This window comes from Pogoniulus pusillus, chromosome 4 (genome assembly GCF_015220805.1).
Source record: "Pogoniulus pusillus isolate bPogPus1 chromosome 4, bPogPus1.pri, whole genome shotgun sequence".
In the NCBI taxonomy this organism is placed as follows: Eukaryota; Metazoa; Chordata; class Aves; order Piciformes; family Lybiidae; genus Pogoniulus; species Pogoniulus pusillus.
The window spans coordinates 9,116,808-9,130,144 of NC_087267.1; the positions used below are offsets into that span (position 1 = coordinate 9,116,808).

General features: G+C 39.2%; 1 protein-coding gene across 1 annotated transcript in view; it reads right to left on the bottom strand.

Annotated features, from left to right (window-relative positions):
- Positions 1-13,337, bottom strand: part of ZNF277 (zinc finger protein 277) — a 57,738-nt gene that overhangs the window by 3,938 nt on the left and 40,463 nt on the right. The window contains exons 7-9 of the mRNA XM_064142123.1: positions 9,837-9,969; positions 1,814-1,881; positions 175-271 (exon numbers count right to left, since the gene is read on the bottom strand). Of these exons, the coding sequence (XP_063998193.1) occupies positions 175-271; positions 1,814-1,881; positions 9,837-9,969 (298 nt within the window). The remainder of the gene's footprint in view (positions 1-174; positions 272-1,813; positions 1,882-9,836; positions 9,970-13,337) is intronic.

A 13,337-nucleotide genomic window follows, 5' to 3' on the forward strand; every position in this document is an offset into this window, starting at 1 on the left:
ATTTTAGAGAATAGATGCTGGAGGGACATGTGTTTTACACCTGTCTTTCTTTTTCAGTTCTGTGCTAAAAAGGGCATTCTAATGCAGTGACTGTTTTGCTCTTATCAAAGATTCTACAATACTACATTTTAGTTCCAAAGTGGCCAAAGAATTTTTATTAAAAACAAGTCTTACCTGCATGTGAAGATACAGTTTTTCTGTGGTGTCTGCTTGTTGTTCACAGAACAAGCAAACTGCACATACAGGATGCTCTTCCCAGTCAGACCAATCTCTTATGATTAAGAGTCAAAAGAATTCATTTTCATTGTGGAAAAGAGAAAAGACATTTTGAGTAAAAGCACTTCGGGTTCTGCACTCACAGCACTTGAACTAAAACCAGAGAAACAGAATACTTTAAAGAGGTGGAAGATGCATGATTAGAATCTGGTCTAAAAAAGAAATATAAACTCAAGTATAACAGAGCAGTTACTTTGGGTAACTCCTGTGTTGATGGGCAGTAAGCCCTATGTGAATGTGCCTTCACTAACAACCAAATCCAACTTTAATTTCCATCCAGTGCAGCAACTCACTAAGTACTATGTTCACTGTTTATTTTTATAAGGTCTTTTAAAATTCTTTTCACAGTATCACCAAGGTTGGAAGAGACCTCACAGATCATCAAGTCCAACCCTTTACCACAGAGCTCAAGGCTAGACCATGGCACCAAGTGCCATGTCCAATCCTGCCTTCAACAGCTCCAGGGATGGCAACTCCACCACCTCCCCGGGCAGCCCATTCCAGTGTCCAATGACTCTCTCAGTGAAGAACTTTCTCCTCACCTCCAGCCTAAATTTCCCCTGGCACAGCTTGAGGCTGTGTCCTCTCGTTCTGGTGCTGGCCACCTGAGAGAAGAGAGCAACCTCCTCCTGGCCACAACCACCCCTCAGGTAGTTGTAGGCAGCAATAAGGTCTCCCCTGAGCCTCCTCTTCTCCAGGCTAAACAATCCCAGCTCCCTCAGCCTCTCCTCGTAGGGCTGTGCTCAAGGCCTCTCACCAGCCTCGTTGCCCTTCTCTGGACACGCTCAAGCATCTCAATGTCCCTCCTAAACTGGGGGGCCCAGAACTGAACACAGTACTCAAGGTGTGGTCTAACCAGTGCAGAGTACAGGGGCAGAATGACCTCCCTGCTCCTGATGACCACACCATTCCTGATGCAGGCCAGGATGCCACTGGCTCTCTTGGCCACCTTTTTTATACCTTTGTAATACTTTTTTATACCTTTCTAATACTTCAATACACCAGCCAAAGACATAACCATCAGGAAGAGTTCACTTTAAGTGTTATTTACTTATCAAATATTATTATTTCTGAAAAAGACTCTCATTTACACTACATTTACATGCACACAGGGAAAATTTTGCCAATGCATCTATTTAGAACTCCAATACTACTAAGAAATATTATTGCAACCAGTTACAATCAAGCAAAATGAAACTCCAGTCTCAGCTAGACCTAGGAAGGTCAGGGGCCCTGATACCCACAAATTACTTACTGCTTATTTAGTTCTCTACAGGCAAGGAAGCCACTGTAGTGATCTGAGTGCCTGGACTGCAGAAGAGAGATGGATGTTGGCCTACATCAGAACTGGTGATAGGCTTCCTTCAAAATCCAGTTATCAGACTTTTTTCATACTATTTATTTCTCATGTCGATGTTTTTGATGCTCACTCTTGATTTTCAAATTTGAACAAAACCTGTTCAACTGGTTTCTAGTAATTGTTCTCACCAATGACAGTCTTTAAAGTTTTTATAATGGGGACATAAGGAACTCTTACTCTTCTAAGTTATCCAGTAATTCTCGGTCATCCTCTGACTGTACTTCCTCCCAGGACTTTCCAAATTCCTGGGGAGAAAAAAGAAAAGAAAAATAATTTTCTGATTCATGTCACATTTTATATATCAACTGAATGAACATCTGGGAAGTCACAATCAACATCTTATTTTGGATCACTTTGGTGTTTCTCTGTCAGAGAGCTCTCAAGAAGAGGCTCCAAGGTCTGTGTAAAACTAGTGTTTTGCAACACTCTCAAGGTGTTCCCAAGGTGGGTATGTTATTGCTGTCTTGAGTTTGCCACATTTGCTTAATCCAATCTGAGTATCTTGCTGCATGCAGCATATGCTGCTTAAACAATGCAGCTACCATACCTGAGCCTTTATGTGGCATAGCCAAGTCAGTGCTCATACACTGCATAAAGTTACATCTGTAAAGACACACGGTGTCAGCTTATCTACAGAGTACTCCAGGAAGGCAGTATGAACTAGGAAATAAGACTTCAGTTTCCCTTTCCATCCCCTTTTCAGATGTGAATGTAAGCACACTTACTCAATGTGTTCCATTCTGCCTTCACTTTTTGTGTTGTTTGTATCTTAAAGACCTTCATCACAAACTGTATCCCATTTATGCAGTGTTCAGCACAGTGCCACACACTCTCAGCATGACTGCGATATATATAACAGTCAATAAAATGCTGAAGCACTCCACTGAAATATCAGCAGTGCTATTTAGCTAGTGTTTTTCTTTCTTTCTTCTGATTCTTCCTGTCTTTAAAAATAAACCTAAGCAAACTAACCAGTAACCAAAATAGTTTTTCTGAACTCGTATTTTGATGGCTGTGAAAGATTCACAAAGACTGTAGCTGATGATCTTATCCCCGTTCAAAAAACCAAAAAAGGCAGCTATTAAAAAGATCATTCTTTCATTTATTTCATTCAGATGTTCCCTCTATTAAATATATTTAATAACATCCTCAGTAAAGAAGTGTTACCATTGCTTTTGCAGTTGTTTGGTAAAGAAACAAAAGATACCCATCATTTAACAATTAAACGGGAACTTTCAAAGCTGTTAGTGTTGTCAGGTAAATGATAAACAAATGTCTCTAGACAGCTTTAAATGTAATGTCATCATCTATTACAGAATAAAATCTCAGTAATTAATTCAGCGATACTGCAGGGTAGTGTGTAAACTCTCTGAGTTACAGGGGAGACTCATTAATGTCACCATTACTTTGAGATAACACGAAGCCATTAACACCTCTCACCACATGTTCTCCCAGCTGCACACTAGTTTCCTAAGGCTACTAATGTTAACACCTTAACGAGAGGATAGTAGCTCACAAGCACTGCAGCATGAAGAGAAATGCTCACCATTTCCCCCCATACCATCTTGAAGTGTATGTCCACAAAAGAGCATGTTCAAAACAGCAGCCAATACTAAGCTTCACCTTTTAAAGGTGAAAGGGAAAAACCAGGCACAAGCTTTGTTATTGTTGCTGTTTCTTTCAGGTGTTTCTGTGATGTGGGCAGAGAGCTTCTAAGAGGTCTCTGTTTCCCTCACCTATTTGTACTCAACACCAACAAAAAAATGCAAACCAGAAAAAGGAAATGTCTCATCAGGTCTTGTATCACTGTAAAGCTGCCTGGTGAATGGGTATCTAGGGACACTGATAGAAGTGCACTGAAATTGAGCAACTGGGTGGGAAAAGAGTTCTTCAAAACATTCTTAAGGCTCTTCTAGTTTGTTTTTTTAAATTTTGTCTACTTTTTAAAGCTCTATTTTTAGTTCTAAAGCTTGACAAGCTTTTGGGACAAAAGGTGCCTTGGTTAAGCATTCAACTTCTCTTGCTCCTTCATCTAAGATGCAAGAGCTCCCAGGAATCATCTCTAGAGATTCCCAAGAAATTCTTAGAACCATAGAAAAAAAACCCAGACTCAACATTGTTAATAGCTCAAGCAGCAGACAACACAGAATTAGAAAAACTGCAGGTCTTGCTGTATATCCAAGGTAAACCAACTTAAAAAAAAAAATCTCTCTGTGTACCCCACAGACAGGAGGTTCCTACGGAAAAGAGTGTGTGCAAATGTATTGTGATGCTTTGGGAGTTACCCACCCTCTGACTCTTATGAAAGCACCCAGACTAAACTCATCTGTCTGGAAGTTAAGGAATGAAGCTTTATATTCACAGCTTAGCACAAAATACAAGCAGATATTTACAATACATTACAACATTTACACTTATATATGGAAATATACAAAAGTAATACAGAAACACAATACCCCTCCCAGAAACCAGAGTCCCCAGGAGAGGCTCCAAACCACCCTTCCACATTATCCCAGAGTCTGTCTTATGTGCAAGGCGAGTTTGGAGGATTGGCAAGGGGGTTAGAAGCAGAATGATTAGTTGGGTTACACAGTAGAAGCTCAGGGAGAAAAAAAACACAGGCACTGACTGTGACAGAGGCTCTCACTGTTTCATCTATGCTTGTGTCCTTGTTCTCATACATCTCAGCAAGTGAAGTAGACATCACCATTGTTTTATTTTCACAGCCCATAATCTGATTTTTCTCATTAAAATATTCCAATTAGTCTCAAACTAGCACATGTGTGTGATTTGATTTCCTCTTCCAAAAGAAAGTCCAGGTGCACAGAGATTAATCAACTCCTAGATAATTTATATTCTCGACTTGAGTACAGCTTTAAGCATTCTGCAGGGAGAATGTTTGCCTGCTTTGCTGAGGCAAAATACCCCAACCTGAGAAGTGCTGAGATGGGAGAAACTAGAAACAGCAGCTTGTATGTCAAGCAGTTTTCCCAAAAGAGCAGCTATTGAACTACATGTAAATGTAGTGCCAGGCCTAGGGAACTCAGAAACTCCAAACAGATGCTCATTTCCCCTGCAAATTTTCTCTACCCATCCTCTTGCCTGCCTTACTGCAATTATCTGAATTGTTTTATATTGCTGGAGACCTCAAGATGCTTTGTCACATAGAAGAGATGGTCTCACCCCAACCTTAGTTAATAGATATTGGATGAATTTTAATGTGAAACAGTTCCTAAATTGGGGGGTTTTATTAAGTCCTGAACTAGCACCAACTTATGAAGGGTTTTCCTTTACTATTTCACAAAATGTACACAGTGTAAGTTAAAACAGGCTAAATGCAACAAAACATTCTTTCCCTGGCCCCCAAATAATAATAACAATAATAATGATGATGATGATTTAGGGCTTGACAACAATGAGAAAACACCTTTTCATCTTTGAGGAAAATCAAGGGCTTTATGAAACAAATTTTCTAGTAACAGCTAACATTTTCGACCATCTACTTTAGTCATAGGCATGTTGATTGTGGTGATGTTCCATTACTGCTGATATACATCATTAGTCCATCTGAAAATAATCATTGTTCTTCCTTTGTAGGAAGAATGAAGGACACTCTAGACTTGAAGTACTGCTGGCAACAATCAAGTGACAACAGAGGGGAGTTCCCTGTCAGTCGGGGTCCACCTTAGTTCATCGGGCTATGAATAAGAGTGATACTATTGTCGTCTTCTCTTTTATGGCCTCCAGCAGGCACTACAAAGTTCTTCCCTCTCCATTTCCACTTGGCTTTTTGTGTAAGGTGTGTCATAGGGCCATAGGATAACAGTCACAGAAACAAGAAGATTAGGTTGGAAGGCTTTTTTTTAAGAAAAGGACCTACATCCACGTCTTGGATGCACTGGTGCTCTATTTTTCACCCTCTGCTATCAGTTGGTCTTTCTGAATTCACATTTCAAGCCTTTGAGAACAGGACTGGTATCACCTCCCATACTTAACAGAATGCTGACAAAGACCTCCATAACCAGATCCACTGGGGAAGTGACCCCACTGCCTTTCAAGTAATTTGAATAATTGCAGAACTCCCACTCTAACTTAATGTAACTATCTTAATAATAAGCTTTTGATACTTGCTTATGAAATAAATCTATTATACATGCACATGACAAAAAAAGCTTCCACTCCTACTGAAGATCACACATGATACTCTTAACACTAGCCTGTGAGCAGCAGAACATGTCAATTATATGAGGGTAGACAAATCAAAGCAGCTTGTAGGTCACAACAGAAGTCACAGAAAATATCAAAATATCAGCATATTTGGAAAGGAATTTGCACTTATATTTTGAAGCACTAGGGCAAATTGGAAATTTAGGAGAGGGAACTAACAACACAGAGATGTAAAACAGATTCTCACCACTGCACTAAAAATATGAAGTGGAGCTAATGAATGAAGAGAAAGGAAGAAGGCAGACAAACCTACTGTTCTAAATTAAATCAACGGGGACTTTGCCATCAGCTTAAAAACACAAGTAGGAACTGGCCAGAAGATCATGGGGAAAATTCAGCAGACATTCTCAGGATATCTGAATAAAAAGCCCTCAGAGTTTCTCAGCACCAAAGCCACAGAATAAAGGAAACTGCCAGTTCTCCCTTTGGAAAACTTTTCTACACAGTGCTTGGTGAAGGTAATGTGTAATGGAAAATGATTAAAACAAAAAGGACAATGATGTCTTTGAGATGGTTGTACTTAAGAGATATTTAAATAGCTTAAGATGCAGTTGCTGATAGAAAAGCTTTATGGTGCACACCTGAAAAGCAAAGTGGCTAAGACTGTGATAACATTGATGCTTATCACTAGAGGCCTACTCAGTCTTGTAGCTTCTTTGTGATGAAAACGAATGTGAGTGGCATACTGAAAGCCTATGTTACAATCTCAGAATGCAAACTTTCCTGACAAAACATAAAAAAAAAAATCGTTAGGTCAAGATGAATTTAGTAGTAAATGCTAAAAGAGTACATCTGTCCTTTCAGGTAAAATACACAATCTGTGTCTCTGAAATTACTTAATTCCCATGGACAGTTAGAGCAACGTGAAGCACAGACCTTTCAGACTCATTGAGAACTTGATAGAGCTTGATAAGACACCTTAAAATATGTGAGGTGCTGAAGGAGAGGCAACAAAATCATTACATCGAGTCATCACAGAAAACAGACTTTGCATAAGAACTCGAATTCACTGAATATAGACTCAGCTTGAATAAAACCTACCACATTAGCAGAATCTACTGTAGACTACTTTGCTCTGTTCTGGTGAGACCCCACCTCAAATACTGCATCCAGTTCTGATGTCCCCACCATAGGAGTGACACAGAGCTGTTGGACTGAGGCCAGAGGAGGCCACAAAGATGATAGGCTGAGGGAGCTGGGACCTTTCAGCCTGGAGAGGAAATGACCCTGGGAGAAACTTATAGCTGCCTTCCAAAACCTGAAGGGATCTTATAGTAAGGCTGGAGAGGGACTTTTCATTAGGGTGTCTTGAGGCAAGAGCAGGTGTAATGATTTGAAGCTGAGGGAGAGTTTATACTGGATATTAGGAAGGTTGTGGATGTCTCCGCCTGGAGATGTTCAAAGCCAGGATGGATGAGTCTAGTTGAGAGGTGTCCCTGCCCATGGCAGAGAGGTTGGAGTAGATGATGTCTGAGCTGCCTTTAAACCTGAGACGTTCAAAGCCAGGTTGGATGAGGCCTTGACCAGCCAAGTCTAGTTGAGAGGTGTACCTGGCCATGGCAGAGAGGCTGGAGTAGACGATGTCTCAGCTGTCTTCAAACCTAAGCCATTATATGATATGCAGTAGAGACTAATATAATTTCTCCTCACATGTAAAGGCCAATCTACTAAACCCTCAGTGAACCAATTAAAGTTCTTCCCTTTAATCTTTCTCTCTTGTGCAGAAATGAAGATTTTACCAAAGGCTATTTTGAAAGCATGTTGTCTACCATGTAGGAACTATCCTGAAAGTCTGATACTCATGAAAAATTAATCTTATGCAACATTAGTGTGCAACTATACATTTTGTAGCAATCTATTAAAAATAAATAAATAAAAGATTATTTCTTTAGAAGAACTGTCAGAAGTTCTGCTATGGTTATGGTCTAAAGGGTTAGAAAGACTGAGTAGAAACAGCCTACTGAGTAGAACATAGTGAAAGACAACTGAAAATGCATGGAAAGAAAACGTGGCTGTAGTAGAGCATATAGAGCCAGACAAAGAACTGTGATCATTCAGTGTCCCAGAATAAACACTAGCAGCACACTGGTACAAACCTTGCACATGCAGACCACCATGCCCACTACAGACTAGGTGTTGTCCTGCTGGAAAGTAGCTCTATGGAGAAAGAACCTGGAGTCCTAGTGGGCAGCAAATTCTCCACGGGACAGTAATATGCCCTTGCAGCCAAGAGCAAAAGGGCCAGTGGTATTGTCGGGTGCATTAAGAAAAGTGTGCCCAGCAGGTCTAGAGATGTTCTCCTCCCAGCTCTACTCTGCCCTGGTGAGACCACACTTGGAATACTGTGTCCAGTTTTGGGCTCTCCAATTGAAGAGATAGGGATCTACTGGAGAGAGGTCAATGGAGAACTGCAAAGATGACTGTGGGACTTGAACCTCTCTCCTAGGAAGAAAGACTGAGAGAGCTGCGGCAGTTGAATTAGTTTAAAAAGGATGCCAAGTTCTGAAAATACAAGATCACCTGCAACATCAGTAAAGAAGAAGGAAATCATTAAAAATAGCTTAGAACAATTACACTGCTAAATTTGAGTCTGCTAACTTGCTGGGGAGAAGTGAATGCTCAGTTCTTTTGAGAAGAACTGAGCATAACTTTTTCCCCAGCGTGCAGTATGCACTGTTCAATTTTTAAAGCAGTGATATTTGAATATCTAGAAAATACAACAGAAACCTCAGATCATTGGAAGGAAAGTATACATGATCACAGAGGGAAGTCACTCCATCCTGGGTAGAAGGAACTTGGCAGACCATTAAACATATGTCCTGGGTTAAGGTGGATCCCTCCCCCAGTAGAATAAACTCATCACAACACGTATTTTTTTTTGAAAGTCAGGGAAAGATGAAATTGTATTTCTTATAGTTCAAGGATAACAATATAAAGAGAAATAAACTACTAGAGAAAAAAATGTATTAACCTTAAGGAAGATGGGGAAAGGGTCAAGCGGCAGCGAAGCGGCAAAAGCAGCAGTAGCCAAAACAGCAGCAGGGGAAGATAGCAGGCAGGCATGGCTCAAGCAGCAGAAGCCAGCAAGGGGAAAGAACAAGCTGTGCTTCGAGACATAAAGCTGTTGATGCTCCAATAAAATTATATTAACTTATCCATTGTTGCCATTATATGGCCTATCCCTGGAATGTTCACCTCTCCCCTATGTCTGAGCTAGAAAATCAGCTCAAACGGCCACAACATACAACTTGTTCTTAGTATTGCAGTGAAACCTATGGAGAAAAATTAAATGGAAAGAGTATGTAAACCAGTCAAGGATGTCTATATATAACCTGAATATTATCACATGTAGAAGGCACAAAGATCGTTCTGTTGAAATAGTTATTTCTGGGACGGAATGCAGCAGCTTTTGAAGCAGCCTCTGTACTTGTGAGTCAAAGACAGAAAGTGAAAATCAGTTATAGACACATTCATACACACTCTCAAAGGTCCAAGATAAAGAATACTAATAACTGGCAACACACATCTACCTGGAGGCTAAACACAAACACTTTTTCTTTCATCTATGTATCTTTCATTTTCCTCCTCTTCTCATTTAATTTATACTCTGAAGAGCACTTCCAGCTTAAGGTTTGAAGAAAACAAACTCAAAGCCAACAGCATTCAAGTTAGACCTCCATTTACTTCATTATTCATTTCCCCTTCTGGTTATTTAAAGCAGAAACTGAGCTGTAATGACATGGTGATCAGTACCTCTTCAAGCTGCATTCCTGCATCTCTCAAAATCAATTCTCAACAGCAAATGTTTACTATCCCTTACTTTAACAATTGCCCAGAATATAATACCATAAATGAGCATCTTTCTTAAGTGTCCTTCACTGGATTTTTTACCTTTGTAGTAACTGCTCACTTTTAACAAGATATTGTCTGCATCACTTTAGTCAATTTACTCATTATTTGTAGAATCACTTACCAAGTAATTAATGATATAAAATTTGTCATAATCTTTGTTTTTGGCATTGATTCTGCGATGCTGCTTCTTTCTCATGTGATCTTTAAGTGTGGTTTTGTCTCTGAAGACTTTTTCACAGTACAAACACTGCAAACTAAGATAAAAAAAGTAAATATGTCAGCATATTAAAACAAAACGTGTACAACATTATATCCTTAAATAAGATGGAGATATATACAGTAAGATTAATCCTAAGCATGTGAAAGCAAGCTAAATGAAAGTTTATTTGAAAGAAAAGCACATACATGATAATCTTAGCTTACAGTGAAGTCAGGCAAATACAGAGATGATAAAAACAACATAAAATGAAAATATAGATAATAAAAAAGTTTACTGTTTGCCCCATATGCAAAGTGGGAGAAAAGTTTTACTACCCAAAATTGTCAAAGGATATAGGAGAGCTGCCGATTGGTCACCATATGAACTCCTCCTGCATCTACACTGGCATCTAATCCATAAGTAACTTTTCCTTTGTAATTCAGAGTGAAAAAAAAATCAACTGGTATCTTTACAAACAATTTAAATTAACTAACCAGAGAGTTTTATATTTCTAATTCATCAGCAGGGAGGCTAAATGGAAGTTTGGCAGGGTGACCAGAAGGTTTTGAAATCCTGAGAAATCAAGTTAGGTAAATACATTCATGCACACACGTTTGTGTATATAAAAATACGTGACTATGTACATGCCTGTGTAGATGCACACTTAGACATGACCTATTATATACATTTATGTGTACATTACTTGGGGTGAAAACATTCACCAACAAACTGTTTAGAGCAGTATGTCTCCCATTTAAAACAAAACAGAAGTATATGTCTTAAATTCACTGTTATGAGTACTATAAAATAATTGTTGTCTCCATCACAGTGTCAACCGACACCTGGAAGTTCAGCCTGTAAAGCGTTAAGTGAAGTCTCTTGACTCAGAAAGTAGCCTATGAGGGCAGTAATCTGCATTTCACCTTAAATGGGTGATTCTTCCTGAAATAGATGGTGGTCATTTTTTTTTTTCTGGCAGAGCCCTGAGCTGTAAGAACATCCTTGTTTAATGGATAAGCCTCTAGATAGCTGAGGTCCTAAAGTATTTTTCATAAAAGCATGGCTTAAATATTCTGCCAAGGTGGAGGAGTGTTTCTTGGGATGTTTGGAAAATTATCTCTGCAGCAGAATGGAGAAACCCCCTAGAGAATAATTTCTCATTAAACAAAAGCTTTGGAACACTGCCATGATATCTTTGTATGGGGTATGCTGGCTAACAAGAAAAACAGTATGAGGGGAAGGATAAATGATGGCACTTTAAGACACAGAAATAACAGATATGAAAAAAATGCAGTGGCTCTGAATTAAAATCATAATTTTACCCTCCCCACTCCCAGCCTTACTCACAGATGAAAGCATGCCTCTTTGTCTCGTCAGAAGGAAATTTAACAGTGTCTGGGTCAGGCCCTTCTCTGATTTCCCCAGGGTTTAAGATATAGATGTTGAAGAAGAAAATTGTTTTCTTACTTAAACATTTGCCCCCACAAACCCCAATAATATTGTGCCTAGAAGGTCTGTACCTATACCCTGAAAATCCTCATGCTGCTTCAGCAAAGATGCATCGAGATTCCCCTAAGCTGTTGTGTGTGTAAGAGCAATTCAGTATTTTCGGTATCTTTTTGCCTTCCAAGAACTGCTGTAACATTCAGGCTCACTGTTCAAAAAAAATTGACTTCTCCTTGTGCTTATAGTCTCAAAATCTAAACGTTGCTTTGTTGGTGAATCAAAGATCAGATGGCAGAAGTTTATGAACATAGACATAAGTCTATGAGCTTTAATATCTGCATTGCTCCATCTGTTAACAGCAAAATATTTGTTCTACTTGTGAAAGGTATTCCAGGAAGATTACATAATGTTTTCCTTGGCATATACAATGTAGTCATGCTATTTCCCTGAAACAAAAATTTCCTCCTCTTAATTATATTTTCAGGTACTTTTCTGGCTATTAAATCTTTTCTTAACAGTAGGAAGAAGCTTTGGAAGCAATTTCATCATGTGCACCAACTACAAAGAGGACTGCTTTTGAGAAACCTCCATGAAAGGCACAATCCTACTGATCAATAGTAGAGCTGTGCTTTATCATTGAGCATGGTGACTCGCTGCATTAGACAACAAATGATACACAAAAGGCACTTTGAATACATTTTTCTGGAATAAGTTAACATACCAATTGTGTCTGCACAGTCTGTGTGTGACTATATTAGGTAACATTGCTGACATTTATGTCCTTTGCATTTAAAAAATAATTATTTATTAGATGTACAAACCAATGGATCCTAAATTTACTTGGAAGGATATTTAATCTAATTCTCATATCCCAATTTTCATTAATCCCACTGTTATGTGGCTTTTCATAATTAAGTCTGAGAACGAAGCAAATTTTTCATACAGTTTATGATTACAGATTGTATTAAAAGATAACAAATTTCTTAACCTTCTGGTTTCATTCTTAAGGAGGTACCACTTCTGGTAGAGCCCAATTTATATTTGAGACATAGCTCATAGTGTCCTATTTATAAAGTCGATACAGGACTCTTGGATACTTGCAAAGGAAACTCAAAGTGAAGACTTCCTTGGTCTTTGCTATCCAAGTTCCTTCCCTTTTAAATCCTTCAGCCATCTCAGGGTTACGTGTTACTGAGGTAGTATATACATTGGCTTTCCCCTTCTACTCTGGCTTGTACTTTGTAAGCAGTAGAGAAGGGAGAGATCAAATACTGCACATTACTGATACAGAGAAGCAAATGAAGATTGGTCTAAGAACTCTGTGTTCAGTGATTAAAGACATGTTTAGCAAAAAGATTGTTATGATGAAAGAGGAACATTAATAGTTGTGAGAAAAAGGGACATGGTATTATTGTCCAAGGGAACTGTGAAATGTGTTAAGTGAAGCACTACATGACTCCATTTTCCCAGCAAACACACACTATGAATTCTCAAGTGTGATGGTTTGGGTGTTCCCTGCCCCTCCCCACTTTAGAAATCACCCAGACTAGACTCAGTCGGCTCTGGAAATATGAATGAAGCTTATATTTACAGCTAGCACAATATACAAACAGATATTTACAGTATAGACAGTTATAGACAGAAATATACAAGGTAAAAGGTAATACAGAAACACAACTCCCCTCCCAGAAACCTGAGTCCCCAGGAGGGGCTCTCAACCACCCCTTCACCTTCCCCCTACCCCTCTCAACCTTACCCCAGTCCCAAGGAAGAATTGAGGGTGGGCCAGAAGTTAGGAAGCAAGTGGGTTAGTCCAAATGGAAGGTGAGGTTAGAGAGTAAGATGTTGCTCAGCCAGCAGCCCAAGCAAGAGTGAGAGAAAATGGTGAGAGTGTTATCTAATGTTTTCATTTCTTCTTCCCATACTCCTCAGCAAGATGGTGAGGGAAGTAGACATCACCATTGTTTTCCTTTCACA